At 37.7% G+C, this 23,150-nt stretch overlaps 1 protein-coding gene across 2 annotated transcripts in view; it reads right to left on the bottom strand.

The window, feature by feature from the left end:
• Positions 1–23,150, bottom strand: part of XRCC1 (X-ray repair cross complementing 1) — a 1,655,904-nt gene that overhangs the window by 1,564,767 nt on the left and 67,987 nt on the right. For both annotated transcript variants that reach the window (XM_044080346.1, XM_044080348.1), the window contains exon 2: positions 17,205–17,297. In XM_044080346.1, the coding sequence (XP_043936281.1) occupies positions 17,205–17,297 (93 nt within the window). The remainder of the gene's footprint in view (positions 1–17,204; positions 17,298–23,150) is intronic.

The raw sequence follows: 23,150 nt of genomic DNA, 5'->3' as shown, positions 1-23,150 counted from the left end.
AATGCAGGTGAACATGCACTCTGTTATTCTAGCTACTTTTTAAGTTTATAACAGGAAGTCAGGGACACATTATCAGTACGGACAGCAGGCAGAAACAAATTTGTTTTTATTCTGCTGCTATAATTTGCTGGCCAGTACTGGTAGATCTGACTGCCTAGCACTAGACCCAACCTTAACATGTAAAGCAGGGGTGCTTAACATTTGTTAAGATCAGGTCTTGCTATAGAAGTGCTTAACTTATTTGTCTTTTTCCAGATACTGGAGTGTAATCACCATGCTCCATGGAGTATGATAATAATAGGTATGGTTGTTCTTCTTAAGGAGCTGCATTAAAAACCTGACTCTCCTCATTTCTCAAACTCCCGGTTTCATCATTATCCCTTTCCACTTTGATTTATAACTTTTTTCATGTGCTATGTATATGAGCCATAACTGTGCAGCTATAAAGTAACCCATCAAATCAGGTAATCCTAAAGCACCTTATTCTAAGGGGGGAAAAAAGCAACCTATCCCACTTAACTCTTGCCCTCTTCTCCACACAAATTTCTTCAAAATCTATTATTGTCCAGAACTTCTCTCAATGATAAAAATATGCCTGGCCTGTAAGAAAAACTAAAGAAACTAAAACAGTTTTTACTGTTTGTATCTTACTATCCATATCCATAATTAGGAGCTTCCAGTTTCTCAACTTTTGAATTATCTTTTTAGTCTCTTCATACACATCCTTTACTGTCATAACAAAATTCTTTTTTAATCCATACACCTAAATACTTTATCTTATGTCAACATAAACAGGGATCTTATTCATTCCATCCTGTAGTTGCTTGTCAGATCTGACCTGGCAAAAGTAGTGTTCCAGTCTTGAGCCACTTTAAGAATTATTTTTCTATCATGTCATACAACATAGAAATATCTCAGATCTCATTTGTCATCACTGCAACCAAATGAGGAGTTTGCTCTCTGTGAAAGTTAAGTGCTCCTCCTCAAACTGTTTTAACCAAATTAATCTAGGTTTATTTAAAACTTGCTCTTACTCTACCTTAGTCTTCTTTACCCTCTATCTTTCTACTGGGGAAACCCTACTTAACTATTCCTTTTACCATCTTGGCATTGAGCAGTTTACACCATTGCCCACTTACTTCTTCAAAAATGATGCATAATATATATGTAGATTCTGGCAAGTGAATATTTAGAATATTGCCTTGCTTGCTTACTTAGGTAGTTGATTAATACAATTCCCTTTTCCCAATCCACCACCAAATTTAAGGCAGGCTCTCCGAGATGCACCACCCCATCAACTAGAGGTGCAAAAAGAGAAGTTTTCTATTTGATTCAGAAAAGAGCCAACCACAAATTCCCATCAAGAGAGGGTCAGGATTTTATTCCAGATTTTTTTGATTTCGAACCAAAACAAGGACCAAAGACCATTTTGGACCTCAGTCAACTAAACAACTACAAGATAAATACCTACTTCAGGATGGTCAAGGTGCAGTTAATTTGCCTTGCCTTTTGGACAAACATATGGATCTGCCCTGTGGATCTCTATAATGTCTATCAATACATCAAAATAGCCAAACATCCTGAAGACTTCTTTGTTTCCACCTGGAAGCCAGTCACTTTCAGTTCAGAGTACTGCTCTTTAGTCTCACCACAGCCCTCTGCATGTTCAAGTATCTTGCAGTCACAGCAGTTCATCTAAGTCATGGGATTCAAATCTTTCCTTCTCTAGATGACTGGCTCCTAGCACCTCAACAATGGAATTAGAGAAAGCCAGAGACTACTTGTTCTGACTCTGTTTGTCCTAGAGCATATCCAAAAATCATGAGAAATCGATTCTTCAACCAACACAAACTATTCAATTCAACAGATGTCATCTTGATACAACTCCATCTATAGTGCCAATTTCCTCTGATAAGAGTACACACACTGAGAAAAGTTGTCCAAACCCTCATCCTTTTCAGTTCTCCTACATCTGCCCTGGTCTTAAAGTCCTGAGACTAAAGGCTTCATCTGTTCTAATGGCACAGTTTGCTCCTTTCCACATAAAAATTTTACACTGACTCCTAAAAACGCAATGGTCTCAGCTTTTCCAACCTCTAGCAACTTCAATTATCATAACCAATCTTTGCAAGCAAAAGTTACGATGATGCCTATATCCCACCATACGCATTCTGGGAGACTCTCTATCCTACAACCCCCAGCAGCGGTGATGATCTCAGAAAGCTCCTCATTACGGTGGGGGTTTACAAAGGGAGGATGGTCCAAGGACTAAGGAATCCAGATAAGGCTAACCTTTACAACCTGGTTCAAGGCTCCCGAGAGCACCACAGCACTATCAGGCTATACTTCATAACATGCTTACCGGCCCCAAAACTCGGACCGAACAACAAAAGGAGGGGGGGTATCCATATTTATCAAAGATACCCACACCTCCAGGCTAGTGGCACTGCACGAAGCTTCAGAGACCATTCATGTGCAACTAACAGTGGGCAGAACTGCCTTTCAGTTTGTAGCCTGCTACAGACCACCCTCCCAAACACAGGAACCTCACTCGGCTTTCCTGAGAACACTGGAGAATATGAAGGTCTCTCCAAACACTATTATATTGGGTGACTTCAACTATCCAAACATCGATTGGGAAAACTATTCAAGCCCAAACACCCTCACCCAACGGTTCCTAGAATTTATAAACTCAAATGCTATGGAACAACTGGTCACCACTCCCACAAGAGGGGAAAACATACTGGATCTGGTCATCACCAACATGGGGTCTCTATGTTCCACACCAGAGGTATACCCCTCATTGGTAAGATCAGACCATAAACAAATCTCACTGGACATCCATATTCCGTCCCCACCCCTAGCTAAGGAAACCACGGTGAAGAACTTCTCAAAAGCAAACTTCACACTTCTCAAAACTGAGGTGGAATCCTTCAAAGCCCCCGGGCCAGTGGGCAATACGGCCCAAAATGCAGAATCCTTTACAAAAGCATTCTATGGACACCTACAGGAATGCATGGAGCATGCTATCCCAAATAAAACCAAGACTCACTCCTCCAAAGGCAGGAGACCTGTATGGTGGACCCCGGCCATAAATAAGCTATACAACAGAAGGAGAAAGCTACTACATGACAGAGCAAAAGCCCAAAAAGGGAAGGCGTCACTGATCAGTACTAGCAAGAAACTACGATCCCTCATAAAATCTTCTAAGGCCAGCTTTGAAAGAAAAATAGCACAAGACACTAAAGATAATCACAAGGCCTTCTTTAGTTATGTCAGAAACCTGGGAGGCAACTCTCAGATATGCTCTGAGTTAGTGCAAAATGACAAAAAATTCACTGAACCCACAGACATTGCCAACATCCTGGCAGAAAGGTTCAGTGCAAACTTCTCCCCCCCAAAAGAGGAAATGTCTATCCCAACAGAGTGTAGCCTTCCTGAGATCACAGATGGACAGGTGAAAGCTGCCCTCTCCAAAGCTAAAAACACAGCATCAATGGGACCAGACTGTGTCCCGGGCTGCGTCTTACATTAGCTCCAAGAAGAACTAAACCCTCTTATAAAGTCACTGTTCAATCTCAGCCTTACTACAGGATATGTTCCCAAGGAATGGCGTACAGCAACAGTGGTCCCACTCCACAAAGGTGGTGCCACAACAGACCCCGGAAACTATCGCCCTATAAGCCTGACTAGCCTGGTCTGCAAAGCTATGGAATGTATCATCATGGAAATCATAAACAAAGACATTGGGAACCTCCAGACACTGGATCTCACCCAATTCGGCTTTGTTAAGGGCAGATCGTGCCTCTTGAACCTGGTCGACTTCTTTGAAACAGTTACCAAAGCCATAGATGAAGGGAAGGTAGTCCAACACAGCCTATCTGGACCTCGCAAACGCCTTTGACACAATACCCCACTCGGACATCATAAATAAGCTCACCAGCTTAAATATCAACCCCTATGTCACAAGATGGGTTGCAAACTGGCTCAGGGATAGAACCACATGGTCATCAGAATAGCAGGTGCCATGTCAGACTCTAAACTAGTTACAAGTGGTATCCCACGAGGCTCAGTCCTGGGACCTCTCTTGTTCAGTATATATTTCTCTGAGGTACAGGCTAACACAGGTGGACTATGGCTGACCAAATTTGCAGATGACTGCAAACTGGGTGCTATAATCGACTCTCCGACTGACACAAGCATCCTCCAAAAGGGTCTCACAGAGACGGATAACTGGTGCCAGAGCCATGGCCTAAAGCTACATGCCAAAAAGTGCATAGTCATCCCCTTTGGAAAAAACAAAGTGCCCACATATTACCACATAGGTGATAATCCATTAAGTACGGAAGAAGTAATTAGGGACTTGGGGACCCCAGTAGATAGCAATCTCTCCTTTGACAATCATGTTGCCAAAGTGGTTAGAAAGACCTTCTATATAGCCCACCTTATCATGAAAGGGTTCACATCTAGATCAAGAGAGGTCATTGTGCCCCTCTACTCATCACTTATCAGGCCCATAATTGAGTACAATGCCCCGTTTGGGATGTATCTTACCCGACACCTTCAGCAACTGGAAAGACCCCAAAAGTATCTCACCAAGAGGATCAAGGGGCTCAAACAGATGCCCTATGCAGTTTGGCTAAAGAAACTCCAGCTCTACCCAGTTGTGTACCGCCTACTCAGAGGCGATCTGTGTCTGACGTATAAAGCCATGTCCAACCCAGAATTAATGGACATGCTTCACCTCAGGAAATCCAAATCCCTTAGAGCTACACACTCCAGGGACCTGAACCTCAGCACAGAAATAAATAGGACATGTTGGAGGGACAGATTCATATCCCAGAGGCTCCCCTCACTCTGGAACAAAATCCCAATCCATGTCAGGCAGAGCCCCTCACTGACCCTCTTCAAGAGGAGTCTTGACGAATGGATGGGAGATCGTAAGTTTACCCCTGGGATCTCTTCTGTGTCGCTGCTTGACAGAGGTACAGTAAACAAACCTTAAAAGGGCTACCTTCTGTGACCTACTATACAGAGGCACAATCAACTAATCTAAAAGGGTGGCAAAAGCCAAACATACTTCTGGCTAGGCTTATAAATGCCCTAGGGCAGATAGCCTAGTATCAACCTATGAACCTATGTCTTGGAGATATGGATAGTCATCCTGGCACAATAGGAAGTTCAGGACTACTTTCTTCCACTGGTGATTTCTATCGAAATGGACAATGTGGCAGTTGTTTGGGAAATCAACCAACAAGGAGGACCGGATCTTAACCATTATGCCAGGCAGTGATGAGTATTTGGCAATGGGCAATTGCTTTGCATCATTTTTTAGTTGCAATGCACATTCCTGAGTCCCTTAATTGCCTTGCATAGAGACAAAGGAGGTCAGTTCTAATGCCCCACAAGTACTATTTCAATCTGGCAGCAGCACAACAGACATTCAACTGTTGGAGCCAACCTTGCTGCAATCTATCCACTTCCCCCATCCAGCACCAAATTTAGCATGTACTCTGTCACAATTCCTCTGGCTGCATACACTACTATATGCTTATCATCCTTTACCCAGATTGCATCTGATTGCTTTCTGGAAAAATCTGGGAGTGTGTTCATGATCCTCACTGCCCCCAGTGCAGTGTGCGGTGACATGAAGAGGGTTGTGCACAAGAGATGCCCCCGCAATCTGACATATTGGGACTGCTTTTGCAAGGAAGAGTGGGCAAATATTGCCAAGTGAAGATGTGCCATGCTGATAGACTCCTACCCAAGAAGACTGAATGCTGTAATTAAATCAAAAGGTGCTTCAACAAAGTATTAGTTTAAGGGTGTGCACACTTATGTAACCAATGTACTGTACATTTTTTATTTTTTATATTTTTCTCCCTAACAGATTTGTTTTTCAATTGAATTGTACAATTTATAGGTCACATTAAAGGTGGGAAAACTTATGAAATGATTTATTGCGGTCTTATTTTTTTTATATCTCAAAAACCTGGCATTTTAACAGGGGTGCATACACTTTTTTATATCCACTGTGTGTGCGTGTGCGTGTGTGTGTGTGTGTGTGTATATATATATATATATATATATATATATATATATATATATATATATATATATACATGCATACACACCCACATTTATATATATATACATACACATACATACACACAGATTATAATAGACTGAGACATAAACACAGAAGTAAGCATATATACATGTGTATGTGTGCCTCTCTCTCCATGTATACACATACACACACACAGATATGTGTGTATATATATTGTTGCAGTTTGCCTGGTGGAACACTCAGATAATCTACCATGAACTGAAGGCAGATTCTTGGTCAAAAATCATAATAGTCAACTTGCCTGAATAATGGGTTACTGACTTCTCTTTCATGGAGGTTGCAAGACTGTGGAGTTGGTATATATAAGCAAGGGGATGTGAGGGGGTCAAAGTCCCCTCTCTATGTAAAAGCACTTTTTGTGTTGTTAAGCACCTTTCTGTGCTCAGCAGCCATAATAGATTTGCAGAGAAAAACCATTAAAACAACTTAAAACACTTCACACTTCATTTGGACTTCAGTTTTTTAAAATCCGATCAAGTGTTTACCAGCTTCCAGATGCTCCTCTTGGGTGACCGCTCTGTGTGTGACAACGGTTAGGTTAGTACAGCTTTCTAAGATGTAAAACATTTATCACTACAACAGTCTTTTTTTTTCTCTAACTTTTGTAGTATAAGAGAACAGATAAAGCACCATACACTACAAAGAATTACTACTGGGTCTTTCTAATCCTACCTATGAAAGTTATATGTTCTTGACCTGAATGTCAAGATTCATATCCTCAGGTGAATTTTTGACATCCATGTCTTGAACATATAATATCCTTGTTATGAAAACATAAACATATTCACATGTTTGTCTTTTCGGCTTTTCCCGGTTAGGGGTCGCCACAGCGGAACTCCAGTCCGCTAATGATTGGCAGTAGATTTTTTATGGTGCTGAGTTCCCAGCTCGACACCCAACCTTCAGCGAAGGCACGCCCATTCACGCATGTCTTTTGGAGGCCACTCGACCGCGGGGAGGACATGCAGACTCCACACAGAAGGCACTCCAGCCGTGAATCGAACAGGAGAACCTCTTCCTGTGGGCAACAACGCTACCGCTGTATCACCGCACATGTGTACATAAATGCAAATGTATAGACACACGTGTGTGTATATTTTATATATATACATATATATATATATATATATATATATACACACATATATATATATATATATATATATATATATATATATATATATATATATATATATATATATATATAAATATATATATAAAAAACGTGAGCATAATAAGAATGAGTTTATCGATATTTTTGAAAAGGTGGACAAGAAATGTAACATAACTGCTAACAGAAAGACAAAAAAACTTTTTATGATAATAATGACTACTCTGAAGAGAACGTATACCCAGTGTCAGAATTTAATAATAGGAACACTGCCAATGCTGCCTCTTCTATCACCTTGCTCGGGGAATTCCAGCAACCCTGATAATGAGGAATACAGCACAAATAAGGGGAAAGATGGATATTTTAGGGCATTTTATCCTAAGGAGATCGGGATGGATGGCAACAGTACCCACAACAGCAGAGCAACCAATGGGGGAACACCAACAACTCATACGTGAACAAGGTTATCAGATGAAGCAGGGTAGGCGCAGAAGGGCTTAACTGAAGACCATGTCTGATTAAGGAATGTGGATTTAAAGTTTTCAACTACAGTAATTTGGACATAACCACTAAATGTTTTTCACTGTTCTGTAAAGGTTTTACTTTGGTACCAGCACACAAACTTAATAAGGTGGAACACATAAAAGAATTAAAATTGTCTGTGTGAAAAATTTATTTGCATTTGTACACATAAAACCTTGCTATGGTAAACACAACTAATGTGCTAAAATGGAAGAGCACCTTTAATCTCCCTCTAAACCCACACTAAGCATGTTTTCAAAATATGTGTGAGTTGGAATTTCAGTTTTTTATTACCAGCAAGCATAAGGACTGTTACTTTAAATGACGCAGGAAGAAGCATCATTGCTTAAATCTTTGTCCAACAATAAAGCTTATGAAACCAGATAAAGGTGGGGGAATTATACTAATGGAGCACAGTGACTATGTATGGAGAATGTTAAACATTCTCATGGATGACAACAAATATGTTTTAGTATCCAGAACTGAAGAAAACACAGTGTACCAAGGAACTGATGTCTACCTCCAAGCTACTTTTAACTCATTACAGCAAAGCGCGCCTCCAGTGGTTTCTGCAGTTACCTCCTACTGCGCCTCTAGGCGTCAAATATTGCTTGTTCATATTTGCATTAATAATTCCAAAAATATGCTACATACAAGGTGTCAGAATATTTTATCTTGAAATTTACATGATGGCAAGCACAACTGTACCAATATTTTACCTCTGTCAATAAGTATTTGTTAGAACAGTAAGGTGCAACTTCATTTTTAAAGGCTCAAGCCACACCCATTATGAGTTAAAGGTACACACTCAAAACAATTGTACTAAAGGGAATGAGTTAAGGGGGAATCACATCCCACCTGGAGAAATTCCTTGAAAGAACCTGTTATACCAGCACTATTTGGAGTGCCTTAAGTACACAAAAGCATGGTTTACCCCCCCATTAAACCAACGTAGCATCAGGTCACTCCAGATGGAGCTATGGGACTTCCAAGATGGCTGCACACTGAATAACAGCTTGTTTCTAGCTCTCCCAGTGTGAAAACAGAAACTTAGCAGAGAAGGCCAGTAGACTTGTGTTTATGGGTAAATTTCAGTAACTGGCTAGTAAATGCACTGCCTGGATGCCAGGAATAAAGAAATACAGAAGATCTGGACAAAAATCAGCTACAAAACGTGAGGAAGAAACACTGACTGGGGAAAGTTCTGCAGCTGTTCAGCGAAAAGCAATGCAACCTTCAGACATGACTTCCAATAATCTACAGGAAGATATAAGACAACATTATACAGACCTGGTTAAACTAAACAAAACACAGATGGAGTATATCAACACAAACAACAAAACGATGGAAAACATGGAAGAAGCTTTAAACAGACATTCAGATGAGATGATATGGCTGCAAAAATCAGAGGACGAAATGAAGAAAAGACTGGCTGAATGAGACTGCTCAGGAAGAGATGTTTCAAAAAACAGTAGAATTAGAATACAGAGCACATAGAGAAAACCTAAGATTTTCAGCTATACCAGAGAAGCTGGAAAGAACAGACTGCATTAATTTTATGAAAGCACAAATAAGCAACTGGACTGGTATAGCACAGCAGGAGTTGTTAGTTGAAAGGGCACATTATGTGTCTGCTCCAAACCTAGCTGTAAGAAAGCAACCTAGACCTTTAAAAGTAAATCCTACCAGCAGGAGGAGTTGATTCTGGTAAAACTATGGCAGGAAGACAAAATACTCAAAGTGGGAGACAGCAGAGTATTTCTGGAGAATGATTAGTCACTGTACACCAGGCAGAAGAAGAAGAGTAAATTCATTCCACTATTCTTAGAATGTCAAGATGCAGGTGTGAGATTCAAACTGCTGTATCCAGCTTTCTTTAAGGTATTCTTCCCTGGAGGGACAAAATAATTTTTTGTCGAAGTGCATGCTAAGGAGGTAATACAAAAGTATGTCAAACAAAAAGTGAGCTGTGAAACAGAAGGAGATTCTGCTTCTTGTTCTTCTGGGAAGAAAGACCGTCCCTCTGAAACCTTTTCCAGTATTTCAACGAAAAATGTTGGATAGAAGGAAGGAAGTATGAGAGTTGATTAGAAGAATAGAGAGTGCATTGGAAATGAAGCAGAGACAGGATGTGGGCGATGAAGAACAGTAATAAAACCAGTAACTCAATGTGGGATTACAATGCAATAAATATATTTGTGAAATAAGACAGAACAAGAAAATCTGGAAATATTGGACTTTTCAAACTTTCTTGGATTTGTGGGGGATTCTAAAGTATATGCCCTAATTCATGTCATTAATGTTCAGAAAAATGCTTTGGGAAGGGGAAGAGAAAGGAGAAAACTAACTGTAAGTAAAGAAGACATTTTCTTTTCTGAACAGTATTGTATTTGTGGTGCATGGTTTTCTTTACATTCTATTTTAAGTATAACTGGGATTGTAAACATGTGCTGTTTTTTTTCTCTTTTTCTCCCCTCCTCTCAATTTCTTCTTATATAGTTTTGAGAAATATAGGCAATGCAATAAAAAAAGCCTGGTTAAAAAAGGCATGACAAAGTTAAATTAATGTGCCTTTTTCATTCTTGCATGAATAAATGACTATATTGAGGACCTTAGATTGATTAGTTTTAAAAGAGAGTAAGTAAATGAAAAAATAATATTGAATATTATGAGTTTTTTCCCTAGCAAATGCATGTATACTTAGTAGCACTTCTGCAGTGAGACAATCTGATAAAAATAAACTGGAGACAGTCTGGTGGGAGGGTGTTGGCTGAGGGAACAGAATAAAGAAAGAAAAGAGAAATTGGCTAGGGCATAATGTTCTCAGAAAGCAATCAGGGATTTTCCCAGCTAGAAAGGCTTTAAAGAAAAGACAAAACCAATGAGACGAAGTAATGTTTTCTCAGGGTTTTTTTTTTAAATGCAATGGGGATACTAATTAAAAACAGGTGCGTTTGTTTATTCTTTTTCTCCCTTCTCTCTTTTTATTTGTTTAGATTTAAGCAATGTAAAAAAAGAGGGAGAAAGGAAAGGTCTAGTAAACAGAGTATGACAAAAGAAAAATCAGTGTGTTTTTTTCCCATGCTTGCATAGGGAAATTACTGGGTTAAGACACTAGGTGTTATCCAGTAACAAGTTTATTACAAAGCACGTAAATGAAAAAGAATAATGAATATTATAAGGCTTTTTTTATCAAACAAGGTACCCTTAGCAGTTGTATGTCTGGTTTGCATGTAACTAGAAGACAATTTGATAAAAATAAATGGCTTGCAGAAAGTGTTTACTGAAAGCATTCAAGTGTTTTTTTTCAGCTGGGAGAGCTTTAAAGCTAGACAAAATCAAATAGTACTTACTAATAGCACAGGCTGTACCATGTGTCTTAGCATGACTAACCTTTCTTTTTGGTTAACTCTAGCCTGTCTGTGTGGCTATCAACTTAGAACTTTTGTTCTTATTAGGAAGCAAAAACTTCAATATTTGAAGATGTACATAGTTTTGTGTGTTATTATTAAATTAATAGGTTTTTGGGGGGTTATTTGTTCTGTTTGAGGGCTTTCAAAAAACAAAAAGTTATGTAAGATGTGGCATAGGCTCAAATGGATATGACAAGAAACAACTGTATAAAAGACCAACCTGCCAAACAGTATACGCATGTAACATAAAAGTTGGAACTACACATGTATAACAAAAAAAAAGTTATATATAAAAGGTGGTAATAATAACTACATAAGAAAATTATGCTTTCTGTAATGTCTTTCAACCTGAATGGTCTAACAGATAAATATAAAAAAGAAAGAGTAGTGAACTATATTAAAAAATGTACAGTGCAAATAGCTATGCTACAGGAGACACCTGGAAAGAACTGAACATGTGAATTTGGTAAAGAAAGATTTTCAGGATGGTTGTTCAGTGGAATATCTGGGGCAAATGAAAAGATTAACTGTAAGAGGAGCTCCAATAATGACAGAAGAGGAAAAAAGATAATAACGGAAGATATATTGTACTAAGGGGCTACTTGTCAAGGGAGGAGGATTACACTGGCATGCATTTACATTCCACCTAAAAGTGCTATAATGAAGCTTAAGAAAATTCTAGGAGAAATAATCAGCTTTCAGCAAAGAATATTACTTGTAGATGGAGATGGGAATTTGGTTGGCAACAGTGAAGATGTGTCTAGAGGGCCTAGGATGGAAAATAGAACAAAGGACGGTATATTTTTGAAGAATTTTATGAAAATGTTTGGCATGGAAGATGTGAATTCAGTAGTAGGAGTTCGGATTGAATTTACATATTATTCTTCAAGATACAAAAACTGGGCTAGATTAGATAGAATTTATAGCTCACAGGAACATGTGCATTTAAATGAAGGACTTGAAATGCACCCAATGACTATTTCAGATCATGCGCCGATAACTAAAATAAGAAATGCAAGGTAATGAAATAAACAGGAGACAATGGTGCTTTTCCAACTATCGGCTGAAAAGAGAGGAATTTAAGGAATGGGTTTTGGAATGAATTCAGGAGCTACTAGAAAATATAGAAATGTCTTCTTTAAATATAGCTAAGAAGTGGAATAAAATTAAAGTGGAGTTTAAAATGAGGGTGGAAATAAAGGAAAGGGAGATAATATTTTATTTCTTAATGATATTTAGAAGGACTGACAAATGTTAAAGTACTGCAAAATAGGGGGAATCTCTCAGAACAAGAAAAGGAGCAACTGCAGACTGCTAAACAGAAAATAAGGGATTACCTCGATAATATGCACGTTTAGAAAGCCTGCTGTTAAGAAACTATTTTGATAATAATTCTAGAGCAGGAAAACTTTTAGCACAACAACTTAGGCAACAGAAAGTGGAAAGGGCTGTCACCAAGCTTAGGGAGCCTATAAGAAGGAAGATAACAAGAGATCCTGTAGAAGTATTAGAAATATTTCAAAAATGTTATGAAAATTTGTATAAAGCAGAGAAATATGGAAATCAAGAAAAGGGGCAAATGGAAATGTTTATGGAAGAATTAAATATGCCAAGGTTAGAGGTAGATGAGGCTAAATTACTAAAAGCTAAAAGAGGAAGACATGAGATAAAAATGGCATTGTATAACCAATCTACAGGAAAGTCCCCAGGAAAAGATGACATTCCTGTGGAAGTTTGGAAGCTAGGAGGGAAAAAACTGATAAAGATCTGAAAGGTTTTGTTTAACATTAGTTTAAGAGGATCCTGGAAGAAGGCCGTGGTAATGGTAATACCTAAAGAGGGTAAAGGTCATCGAATCCAGTTTCATACAGGCCCATTTCAATATTAAACTATGATTATAAAATGTTTATGTCTATACTGGCTAAAAGAATGGCAAAACTGATACCAAAATTGATAGATATGGATCAGTGTGGTTTTGTGGAGGGGAGACGTACATTTGACAATATTAACAGAACACTGATGATTCAGAGGGAAGCAGAATGCAAGAAAATACCACTGTTACTGGTGGGACTTGATGCAGAGAAAGCATCTGACAGAGTAGACTAGGACTTCACGAGCAGGGCAATGGAAGCATTTGCTTACCCCGATACAATTATAAGGTTGATTAGGAGTATATATGAGGGATAGGAGGCAAAATTAAAGTGCATGGGGTCCTCTCTGATAACTTCTGCTTGAGTAGAGGAACCAGGCAGGGTTGTCCGTTTTCCCCTTTGTTGTTTACATTATATTTAAAACCACTGGCAAAGAAAATAAGGGACTCAGAATTTCAAGGATATAATTAGGCTGGCTCTATTTGCAGATGAGATTACTTTATACATAAAACCAGAAAGGGACATTACAAATGTGTTGACCATTTTAAGACAGTTTCAAATCTTCTCAGGATACAAAATTAATGAAGCTAAAACACAGGCAATAGCAGTAAATTATGTACCAACACACAAATTGGTCCAACAATATCCATATTTATGGGGACATGATAAAATGAAGTATTTAGGAGTATGGATTAGAAATGACTCTGTTGTGGCAGCTAAGGATATGTGGAAAGAGACTAAACAGAAGACAATACAAAAACTGAGAAAATGGAAGCTTTGTTATATGGATATGGATACTAAGATATAAGTAATTAAAATGCTGCAGTCCCTTTAGTCTTACACACAGGTCAGGCATACTTTTATCAAGCAAAGGAGAAGCTGTGAATAGCAATTAAAAAAGAAGGATTTTATCTGGGAAGGGAGGACAGCAAGGGTCAAGTGGGATAAGATGATTCTTCCAATAGAACAAGGCAGACTAGGATTACTCAATTTGAGGGGGTATTTTAGAGCAACACAACTAAGGCTCTTATATATAGCACAAGCAGAAAACTATAAATTCAAAATGGAAAGGAATGGTAATGATTACAGGGGGAAGCTCAAGAAATAAGGAGAGACTGGGAGTTTGGATGCAGACTCTTAATGAGAACAAAAATCATACAGATTCTTAGAATCATAAAATAGCAGGGAGTATTCTAAAAACTAAACCAGCACGAGAATGGAGAAAAGAGATTCTGCCAATAAGGATGAATGTGGTTAGGGATACAGATAAATAGCAAGAGGAGGCTGGAATTTATTGGAGAAAACTGGCAAAGGAACCAAGGTATTGGGAGCAAATAACTAGAAAGGGAAATGTGATAGAATGGAAAGAGGCCAAGAATTTATTTGGACTGCAGGTTAGAGATTGCCTTCCCTATCAAGGACTGATATTTAGAGTATACGCAAAGAGAAAGAAATAGAGATGTCCAAATTATAGACTAGCACTGGTACAGTTTTTAACAGAATCTAGAACAGAAGTTGCTGTTAAAAAAGGAACAATTAGTAGAGCATATAAAATATTGCAAGATAATTATAAGACTCAATCGGAGGAACTTAGAAAGGATTGGGAGGGACTGGATAAGCAATTCACAAAAAGACAATGGGGGGATAAATGTACATCTCCCAAATATGCAACAAAGTCTACAAGACATAGGATCTTTGCCTGGAAGTGCTTACACAGGTATTTTTATTACCCCAAGTTGACTCCAAAGAATTTTTCCTCAAGTGGATAGCAAATGTTGGAGGTGTGACGGGCAAGAAAGGGGTGGCTGGGAACATATTTTTTGGGAGTGTAATGAGCTGGATTCACTGCAAACCACTCTGTTGGAGAACCTGGGTGAGCAGACTGAAATGACGGGGGAGATGATTTTTTTGAGTTATGATACAGAATTGGAATTGCCTAGGCATAAGTAAAGCCCTGCTGAGTCTAATTATGGTGGCTGCCAAAAAAGCAACTTCTAGAAAATGTAAATCAAAGTCCAGACCAACTTTACTAGAAGTAGTCAATATAGTAATAGAGATAAAACAACTGGAACTGGGATCTTTAGAAAAGGGCTGGAGCAAACTACATAGGAAAAAGTGGGAATTGTGGGAATATATGCAGCGAAGGAATGAGGTTTAGCAGGCAGGACTGGAATGAGCCATATGTTTAACAGGCAATGAGTGGACATATTATAAGTGATGTACAATATTTGCAGCTACAGCTGTTTCAATGGTGTCTGTGATCTATAATGTTTGCAAGAAAAGTGGTGTCAATGTTGTTTGTTTTTCATTTATATAAATGTAAGACTGCCTATGTCATACATAATAATTTATGAAAATGTTTACTGGGAAAAAAATCCCAGCTGGAGACATTACCTACTATACAGATTACAGACTTAAAAGTTTCTTTCAGGACAAACTACATATACTTGCAGCCTCCTGCCACTTTTTCAGCATATTTAAAGGCATATTCAAGCAATAATGTCTATTAGTCACCATTAGTCACCTGGCTAGACATCTCCAGCAGCTGGAGAGACCACAAAGGTACCTAACCAAGAGGATTACTGGCCTCAAACAGTTGCCCTATGCAGCAGGATTGAAAAAGCTAAGACTGTTCTCTGTTGCATACCGCTTTCTCAGAGGCGATCTCTGCCTAACGCACAGAGCCATGTCCAACCCAGAATTGTTGAACATGCTCCATCTTAGCAAAACCAAATCTACTCGAGCTACACACTCTAGGGATATAAACCTCAACACAACAATGAATAGAACATGCTGGAGGGATAGATTCCCTTCGCAGAGACTTCCCTTACTATGGAACAGGGTCCCGATCTACATAAGACAGAGCCGCTCACTATCACTCTTCAAGAGGAACCTTGATGAGTGGATGGGTAACAGAAAGTTCACACCGGGGATCACACCAACAGCACTACTAGATAGGGGCCAAGGGTACTAGCTACTAGTACAAGGGTCTAGGGAACTACTAAAGGGGCGGTGAGTACCGCACAATGTGGCTGGGCTAATATATGCCTTCGGGCAGATAGCCCAGTACCAGCCTATGAACCTATAATGTAGTGGACATTTTTCTTGCATTGCCCACAATGTAGGGATTGATTGGTTGACTGTTCTGTATAACTATTTTTCCTCTTTGAAGGTGAATACTTCAGAAAAAAAATAGTGTTGCTATTTGGACTAGATGCACACTGGTCTATACCAGTACTGTCATGTATATGTGGGAATTGAAGCATGTATTTTTTAAAAGATTTTTTTTAAAACATATTTCAACTTGTATGCGATTCCTGGATGATATTTTTATAATCTGGCAGAAAAAGATGATACTTTGTCTCTTCTTATGGAATGCATTAATTCAACTAGTGATTTTTGGAAGTTTACATCCAATTATTCTTTTCATGAGTGGAACTATCTTGATGTTACAACTGCTACAAATTTAAATGAGCTGTGTTTTGAGAGTGTCATTTATCATAAGCCCACATTTTCTAATGCATATTTACACTACCATAGCTACCACTCCACTTTCAAAAACTAAGGTTGGTTAAGGGCCAGTTTATAAGGCATTGCATATGACCTCCTCTAAAGGTAGATTTGAATGAGTGGCTGGTAAGCCTGAGGCAATGTTTTTTTTTTTTGATAGAGATCCTCCAGAACTTGAAGGCAAGGCTAAGAGACAGGTGTTAGCCGAACATGGAAGATTCAAGCTCATTCTGCCAGAACAGACTGTAACTGGTCAGATTAGTATAGATGGGGGCAAGACTGTGTCACAGTTTGATGAAAGATTAGCCAAAGCTTTGATATGTCCTCCCACCCACTCCTTGCTTTCACAAAGATGCCTCAGGCTCATACTCTACACCCCATCCAGACATCCCTCAGGATTTAATTATCCCATCTATTCTTCAGCAAAATAGATACTTGCAGCAAAAAGTCAGTTATTAAAGGACAAAACAAAACAGCAGCCCAGGAGTAAGATGCAGAAGAAAGGAATGTGAAAGGGAGAAGAAGCAGGAGTAGAATGAACATGCTGGATGAACAGAGTAAGGATATGAGCAAACACATGCAGAAGAATGGCATCCATTATAATATGCTGAATTCTGGGAAAACCTTTATTTCTCAGGCTATCTTACCTGCAAAATAACTGAAACCTGCTTCTCCCCTGGCTTGCTTGCCTTCCATTTCCTGTATGTGTCTGCTTTCAGAAGGTTCTCGGCTTTGTGAGTCTAGTAATGAAACACAATCCAGAGTTTAGTTCAGCCATTCAGTGTCACTGACAGTGTAAATAGCAATTAGTTTTTAAACTAAACAAATGCACATATGATTATGATTAAAAATGCAAACTATGGTGGCACCCTCTCCTTTTCATGGAGAGCTCTCATCTACATAAAAAAAACACAAAGTAGTTTCATGAACGGTGTAATATTAAAGCCAAAAAAATAAATAACTAAGACAAGATGAAGGCTATAACTAAGATTGTAGTGCTTAACTATCATTTCTAGTCTTCTCATTTTTTTTTCAATCCCTCTAGTTTATCCAACATAGATAGTAAAGAAGGGCCTACCATCTTCACAAGTGTCTAGCACACCCACAATATCTACACTGAAATAGCCTATACTGTTACAAGGGTTCTGAGTAACCACTAAGTGTTCTAAATTACATCAAACATTGCTGAAAGTTTGTGGCTTTACCACTTCTGCCAAACCATAAGAAACCCTAATTCAGAACCCACAAAGGAAATGTTGAAAACTACAAACATGCTATCACAAGATTAAGCAAAAATGTCAAACACCTCAGAAGTGGGGTCTATTTTGGCTTACTGACCCTCAGTAGTCTACTGTGCCCAACTAATGTGGACCATTACACCACCTCTGTGAATACTGGCAGTATGTGTAATTCTGTAGTGTTGTTCAAGACATGTTTTTTTCCAGATACGGCTGTGCCCCCTGCACCCTCCAATCTGGAGGCTTTGCCCTCACACCCAATTTCTAAACGTACTTGCTTCGAGGATTTTTAAGAAATGTGTAAAATATATATACAAATCATAAGTGTGAGGTCAAAGCCACATAATGGAAGAGTGCAGGAAGTACTGTCTATGAAAACACTAAAATAAATAAATAAAATAAAATAAAAAAAAAACTTTTTTATTTGCTGCAGGCATCTTGGGTAATGAAATCATGTGGTCAGTGAATAGGGTGTTGGGAAGCTGTCAGGACATCAAAGTGATACCCAAATATGCACTGCCCACTATCTGATTACAGTCCATGCTTCACAGATCACCAACTCCATTTTCAAAAAATGTAGATATCAACATCAAACTAAAACACCAAAAGCAAGGTCAACAAGCACAACATACTAATGCTTAAAAAAGTATCTTACCCAGCCGATTTACACTATAACTATATCATGTGACAAAAGCAGTCTGTAGGATCTAATGTCTTTGTTACTGTTTAAGAACAGGTACTAGTATAGTGTACTGTACACAGGTCTCAACTGCAAAATCTGGGAAAAGTATTATTCTATTAATTCCACTGAAAAAAACTATATCAACCTCACAAACCCGGCTAAAAAAATTCATCAGAACATAAAAATTATTTTCTGCTGAGATAGACACTCCAGTCAACTATCTAGCTCAGATTTTTCTATGGACTTAAAGTTAAAATTCTAAGCAACCCAAAGTAATAGTTTTACAATCCCTCCTCCATCTCTAAAGACTTTCGGAATATCTTTCCTGAGAACCCAACATGAAACTACAACCACATACCCCACCATATTCTGAATCTTCTGTAAAGCCAATCGCCTAGCATTCTCAGATAACGTAATGAAATGTTAAACCTTTTCTACCTGGGGATCTGGTGGCAATTGTTTACACAACTGACTTTTACTCGTACCTGCAAGTACGCTGACAAATTTAAAAATATGTCCTGATGACGGAAACCTATTATCAACAAGCTCAACAGTAAAAGCCCTTCTTTATAAAGGTTATCTCAAAAAAGTCTTCAAAAAACATAGATGTAATTTCAAATCCCACAAAGCCAAGTACAAACAGAATATTTCCACCCCATCCAAAATAATGACTTTCTTTAATTATGTTGCGGATCTTCAAAGTAATACTCAATACTGCACCAAGCTGAACTTTTAACAGTATTACCTTTTCAGATCCAGAAGACATCACCATACACTTGCAGACACATTTAGTTACAATAGCATCCCACCTTCTTCCTTCCCTGTTTATCACGCCATTTCTAACTTGTCCCATACAGCCATATTTATTTTGTAACAGGTCTTAAATTATTTTTCCAAAATCAAAAATACTAGTGTTATGGGGCCCAACAAAACAACAGGCTGTCAACATCATTAGCAAACATAGCCTCACTAATTCCCTTGTAAACTTTTTTAAACTCAGACTCTCCACTGGATACGGGCCTAAGGCTTAGAGAACAGCCACATTAGTACACCTACATAAAGGTGGCCCTACCAATGACCTGGGGAACTACAGCCCTATTAGACATGCCAGTATTATCTATATATATATATATATATATATATATATATTTATTTATTTATTTATATAAATATAAATTACTTGAACTTACAAATGTTAATACAGACAGCCTGCAATCCACCATCCCCAACCACAGAACCTGGTGGACTTTCAAAAGGTACCCAAAGCACTGGATAATGGTCAGTCAGTAATTACCACCTACCTTGGATCTAGAAAAGGTCCTTCTTTTTGATCTAGCAAAGGTATTTGATGCCATCTCATAACTCGGGTATCATAAATAAGCTTAGTCTGTTAAGCAACCCCATATAACCCAAATAAACTGCTAAAAAGCTTGCAGACAAAACTCACACAGTGAGGGCTGGTGGCACTCATTAATGAAAAGCTTGTCAATACTGGCATACCACAGGTTTCCATGCTGGCTGCACTCCTATTTGACATATACCTATCTGATGTCTTAACTGACATCAAAAATTTATGGTTGACAAACTTTGCTGGTAAACTTGGTGCTATCAAAAATTCTCCAACTAATACCAAAATCCTTCAAGTGGGTCTGAACCATAACTGCAGGTGGCAAGATCATGGTGCAAAGCTAAATGCAAAAAATATACTAATCTTTAGGAACAAGAATTCCCCTGCATCTGCCACATTGATGATAAACTCCTCAAAGTTAATATTTGTTGTCAAAGACCACCATGTATCAGCTACTGTTAAGAAACCCTTCTACCTAGCACAATTAAAAATATATCCTGCAGATCCAAAGAAATTATTGTCCCTCTCTACAGCTCCCTAAAGGCCAAACAGAATATACTGAACTTTTCAGCATGTATCTAACCAAGTATACTACCCAACTTGAAAGCCCCCAACAATTCCTAACAAAGAAAATCTCAGATAAACCCTCCTTAACTTAAAATAACTGAATGAATGCCCTTTCACACTTCTTAGCCTCTACAGACTCCTGTGTGGGGACTTCTGCTTGGCCTATATGGCTAACAATGACTTTATCCTGACTAGTAAATCCAAACAGCGAAAAACAAACTAAGACTTAAAACAAACCACTGACAAGAGACTTCAGACGGCACTAAGAAATATTTAATGTTAAGCTTTTGCTTGATAAGATTAACAAACTTCATCAGACATACTAAAAATCTTATAAACAGTCTTATATAGAGTAACAATTGACCAATCATTTCATCTAATAAACATTTTAAATGAGCTTATTTAAAAACTTTTAAAGGACTTTTAAAGAAATAGGCACATTGACAAAAGCACCACTCTCTCTATTAAAAATAAACATGTAAAGATTCAAGTACAGTATAAACTAGACTACACTACTAATAATGTTACAACTAAATACAAATAATATTATGTATGTGAACATTAAACATGATCATAAATACAGTGAAAAAAATAATAATAAAAAATGTTAATAAAAAGTATGTATGTATAAATATATAATGAAACAATTTGTAAATATAAAAAAGATGAAAAAGACAATACCGGTTACAAGTCATCTTGTCAAACTTTTGATTTTTAAAATAGTACTAATAGAGCAACCCTCATTCAAACCAGGTGAATTATATGCATTCAACCTAATCTGCCATATGAGCTCAAGTTCTTCTAATCTAAGTGAATCAGGACCACCTCGAGGGTTATAAGAAACTTGGTCTATGTTGTCATTTATCAACCATGTAGTCAGGGTACCCACGATGGACAAACATCCCTCTAATATAAAGACACTCGGCACAGAAATCATGGTCTAGAGTGATAATACGGGCAGCCCTGACAAGTTGACCCTTAACAATAGCGCGTTTTTGGTACAATGGATGGCAACTAGATGAAATCATTGACGAAGTAACAGTTAAACATCAGAGTCACTTTTATAAACCTATACTGAACAACTCATTTAACACACCTAATAGGGTGGTCAACTCCTCTCTTATGTCACCTGATGTACCCGACAATCCTCAAAAAATAAACACTGTAGCTTCTACTTTTGTTACAACGTATAGTAGAGACTGTTTTCAGATTTTGTTAAAAAATTGGGAAATTTTTAAGAATGACAACAGTGTCTACTTAAGTATAGGTGAACGTCCTATGGTGACATATAAAAGAGGCAAGAATCTCAAAGCCTATTACGAACAACATGGAAGAACTTCTGTTAGAACAGTGGGTATGTATAAATGCCAGGCCTGTAATTATTGTTCATATGTCACTGAATCTAATAGATTTTTTATTCATAATTTACAATACCATTTGAAGCGAAGAGTTAATTATAACTAGAAAATGGTAGTCTATTTAGCTCAATGTCAGTCATGTTTAGCCTTCTATGTTGGTAAAACAGAAAGAAGGCTACATGACCGTATGTATGAGCATATGCACGCCATTAAAAAGCATAAACTTGACAACGCATTAGCTAAACACATAGTACAGTTCCCTAATCACAGTTTTAAGTTTATAGTGATAGACCAAGTTTCTTATAACCCTCGAGGTGGTCCTGATTCACTTAGATTAGAAGAACTTGCGCTCATATGGCAGATTAGGTTGAATGCATATAATTCACCTGGTTTGAATGAGGGTTGCTCTATTAGTAGTATTTAAAAAATCAAAAGTTTGACAAGATGACTTGTAACCGGTATTGTCTTTTTCATCTTTTTTTATATTTACAAATTGTTTCATTATATATTTATACAGACATACTTTTTATTATCATTTTTTATTATTATTTTTTTCACTGTATTTATGATCATGTTTAATGTTCACATACATAATATTATTTGTATTTAGTTGTAACATTATTAGTAGAGTAGTCTAGTTTATACTGTACTTGAATCTTTACATGTTTATTTTTAATAGAGAGAGTGGTGCTTTTGTCAATGTGCCTATTTCTTTAAAAGTCCTTTAAAAGTTTTTAAATAAGCTCATTTAAAATGTTTGTTAGATGAAATGATTGGTCAATTGTTACTCTATATAAGACTGTTTATAAGATTTTTAGTATGTCTGATGAAGTTTGTTAATCTTATCAAACGAAAAGCGCTTAACATTAAATATTTCTTAGTGCCGTCTGAAGTCTCTTGTCAGTGGTTTGTTTTAAGTCTTTATCCTGACTAGCCTATTACACATCCAAAAACCTGTAATACCATGAAACCCACTCCAAGAATGCATATCTACATCAAAATATTAACAAAACCTGTTGGCAAAATAGATATCACACAAAGGATTCTCTGCCTATGGAATAAATTCCCATTTCATTTAAACAAATACTTCTCTAAATCTTCTTAAAACAAATCCTGCTGAATAAAAGGGAACCCATACATTCACCCTTGGTCTGTTCCCTTTGGTCCTTACTAAAAGAGGAAACAAATGATGAGACTTACAGTGGCTAAGATTTTAAAAGTCAACGGGATTCATTATATAGTATGAACCTATGAATGTCTCTGGACCTTCAAACTCTCCTAATCTGGCCCGACACTAAACTATTGATTCTAAACTGGAAAAAAAAAAAACAATAATCATCAAACTGTCCTCTTTGTTCCACATGCTAAGTGCTCCATTCCTTTCATTTAATGACAGCTCT

The sequence above is a fragment of the Protopterus annectens genome, chromosome 8.part0, assembly GCF_019279795.1.
Source record: "Protopterus annectens isolate FY-2018-M chromosome 8.part0, PAN1.0, whole genome shotgun sequence".
NCBI classification, from domain to species: Eukaryota; Metazoa; Chordata; order Ceratodontiformes; family Protopteridae; genus Protopterus; species Protopterus annectens.
Note: the sequence above shows the minus strand (reverse complement) of the source record. Positions and strands in the feature narration are given on the sequence as shown.